The sequence below is a fragment of the Rhagoletis pomonella genome, unplaced genomic scaffold (assembly GCF_013731165.1).
Source record: "Rhagoletis pomonella isolate Grant_MI unplaced genomic scaffold, Rhpom_1.0 Rhpom_scaffold_01731, whole genome shotgun sequence".
NCBI classification, from domain to species: domain Eukaryota; kingdom Metazoa; phylum Arthropoda; class Insecta; order Diptera; family Tephritidae; genus Rhagoletis; species Rhagoletis pomonella.
In genome coordinates this window covers 36,642-39,308 of record NW_023460285.1, presented here as the reverse complement: position 1 = coordinate 39,308, position 2,667 = coordinate 36,642, and the positions used below count along the sequence as shown (strand labels likewise).

At 40.6% G+C, this 2,667-nt stretch overlaps 1 protein-coding gene across 1 annotated transcript; it reads left to right on the top strand.

The window, feature by feature from the left end:
- The first annotated feature begins 475 nt into the window (after positions 1 to 475).
- On the top strand, positions 476 to 1,993 carry LOC118752670 (eukaryotic translation initiation factor 3 subunit A-like). The gene has a single exon (XM_036487551.1). The coding sequence runs from the start codon at positions 476 to 478 to the stop codon at positions 1,991 to 1,993; it is 1,518 nt and encodes a 505-aa protein (XP_036343444.1).
- Positions 1,994 to 2,667: the final 674 nt, after the last annotated feature.

Genomic DNA, 2,667 nt, shown 5'->3' with positions numbered 1-2,667 from the left:
CTTTTACAGAAATTAACCAAATATAAGAAAATGGTTAGTAATTAATAGCTAAAAATAATAATAGGGAGACTCGAAATCTCTTTTAGGGCTATGCTTCAAGGGATTTTTTTGTTCAGAATTGCCATTAGAATATTTCAGTCGCCGAAACAAGTTCGGTTATATTTTTTTATGAACAAATCGACCTGTCCTAATGTACAGTCATTTGTGAGAGTATGCCATGGTACAGCGTGATTCCATAATTAATTCATTGAATCATAATGGTACAGTCCACAGTATATTTATCACTTTATCTCTGCAATATTTCCTCGAACTTTTACTTTTTTGTCAATTATTAAAACAGATTAAACTATTTGAATATTTGTTATTTTTTATACGGCTATACAAATTTTATATAAACTAGCACCGATAATTTTTTTTTTTAGGAAGACCAATTTATACTTGTAAAATCTGATATAAGTTGTAACCGCAACAAGATATGATAGCAGACGAAGACGTAGCAAGACATTTTTTTATTGAGCGCACTGACCGCAAGAGTTTGTACATACAGCTCAAGAAACTTGTACAAACCGCGCAAAATGTAGCGGCGAAGGAGCTGGATCAACGGCGTCAGATGATGCGTCGCATGCTAGAGCACGAAGACCAAATTTACGAAGAAGAGTTTGCCAACAAAGTCAAATCACGCATTGACGAGGATATAAAAAAACGCAATAATATTTTGCTTATGATCAAAGAGGAACGCGATCGCCAGGAGAAAGTATTCTTAGAGAAAAAGAAGGTGCAGCAGCAATTCGAAAGTTGCTATGAGATACGCGAAGCATTGCGTAGCAAAGAAACCTTGCAAGTGAAGGAAGCTCAGCTAGAGCAAATAACTGAGAAAGAGCGCGCACTTAGGCGAGAACGCCAGCTGGATGACTACTGGTGTCAAGTAGGCGATGTCAATGCCCGACGTTATGATCAACGGCAAGCTGATGAGAATCAAGCGAAATGTGATATGCAGCGTAATATGCGTTGCACATTAGATGAGCAAATTAAGGAGCACAAAAGAGAGCTTGAACAGAAATGTGCATTGAAGCGCCAGGAAGCAGAGGAGCTGGCCAAGGTAATGGAAGAGCTGCGCTTAGAAGAATTTGATCGCAGTCGTTCAGGCTTGTCGGCAAAAACGATCAGCTATCGCAAAGAGTTGCTAAATATGATGGCTGAAATTAAGGCACGACGCGAGGCGCAGGAATGCGAGAGCGCTGAAGAACACCGCGCACTGATACGTCAAATAGCTAAGGAGCAGCAAGAATGGAGCGCAGCGTTGTTACAGCGAAAGCGCGCTGTATACAATGCCACAATAGAATACCTCGACTATGTGCGCCGCATGCGCAAGCTGGAGGAGGATGCGCAAAATATGCGCGATGCTCGCATTGACGATTTGCGGCATGTGGATATCTGCACAAAGAGCAACATACAAGAGGAAATAAAACGCAAGGCGAAAATGGCAGCGCTTTGTTATGCCGAGCTGCGGCGACAAATTTGCCAAGAATATGAGCGGCGTTTGCGTGACGCGCAGGAACAGCGCGAACAAAAGATTATCGAGAACCGCTTTGCGCGGCCAGAGAAGACGCGTGCCGACATACTGGCCGAACGGCGTAAGATGCGCCAAGGACTGGATGAACAGTTGATTGAAAATGCGCGCCTACATTCTGAGGAGGAGGAAAAATACAATGCGAGTCTGCAGATTGCCATTAATGATGCGGAATATTGCAGGCAATTGGCGGAGAAGTACTTGAGTGCGGGCGTTGACTATTTACCACCACACCCAAATTGGGTGATTTACGCATGTCCGCAAAAAGATTTTGTCAGCAAAGATTTAAGGGACCAAGCGGGTGACGATCATAAATCGAATGATGTAGAAACTTACGAAAAACAGTGCGCACCGGCATCGCATGCGCGCAGCACAATTGGTCGAGGGCTAAGCGTGGGCCAAGCGCAGAAAGGAAAAAGTTAGAACGTGAAACTTGTTGAGACTAATTAATGGTTGCGGAAAGTTTTTATTTTTATTTTTAGAACATTGGTAAAATAACATAAAAAAGTTTATAAATAAAAATTTATATTTTTTTTAGTGTATAAATTACATTTATAAAAATTTTATAAAGAAAAAATAAAATTTCGCTTATTTCGGAAAGTATTTATGAATTTCATGTAGTAATAGAAATATGTTATTAAGATACAAAAGAAAAGGTACGTTAACCAGCAAAACATGATTCAATAATAGAAGGTTGCATAGATAACCTAGCCTGTGTTGCTATCTCTTGTGGTTTTCAGAAACTGTTAATAGAAAACGTGGTGAACTTAAAAAAATTGGTTTCTTGTTATGTTCATTAATCCTCCATTTTTTAATTACAAAGCAGTTTTCGTACTTGACGTACTGAAACTTGAGTGGCTTTTGTCCGATTTAAAAAATATTCAAGACGGTAATTAAGGAGGCTTATAGCCTATTTTCACCGACAGATTAACTGCAATTAGGAGCTCACTTGCTTGCAGAGCATTGTGTTGTGCTCCTTTATGGGGAGCATTTTCTCCTCGTCGTACAGGTGGTGTTCTGGCGGCATCAGAAGGCATCCAGACGCCGTCCGAAGTGCAGTGTTTTGAGTTGTCCGCAGCTCCATCCAATGCGTTCTA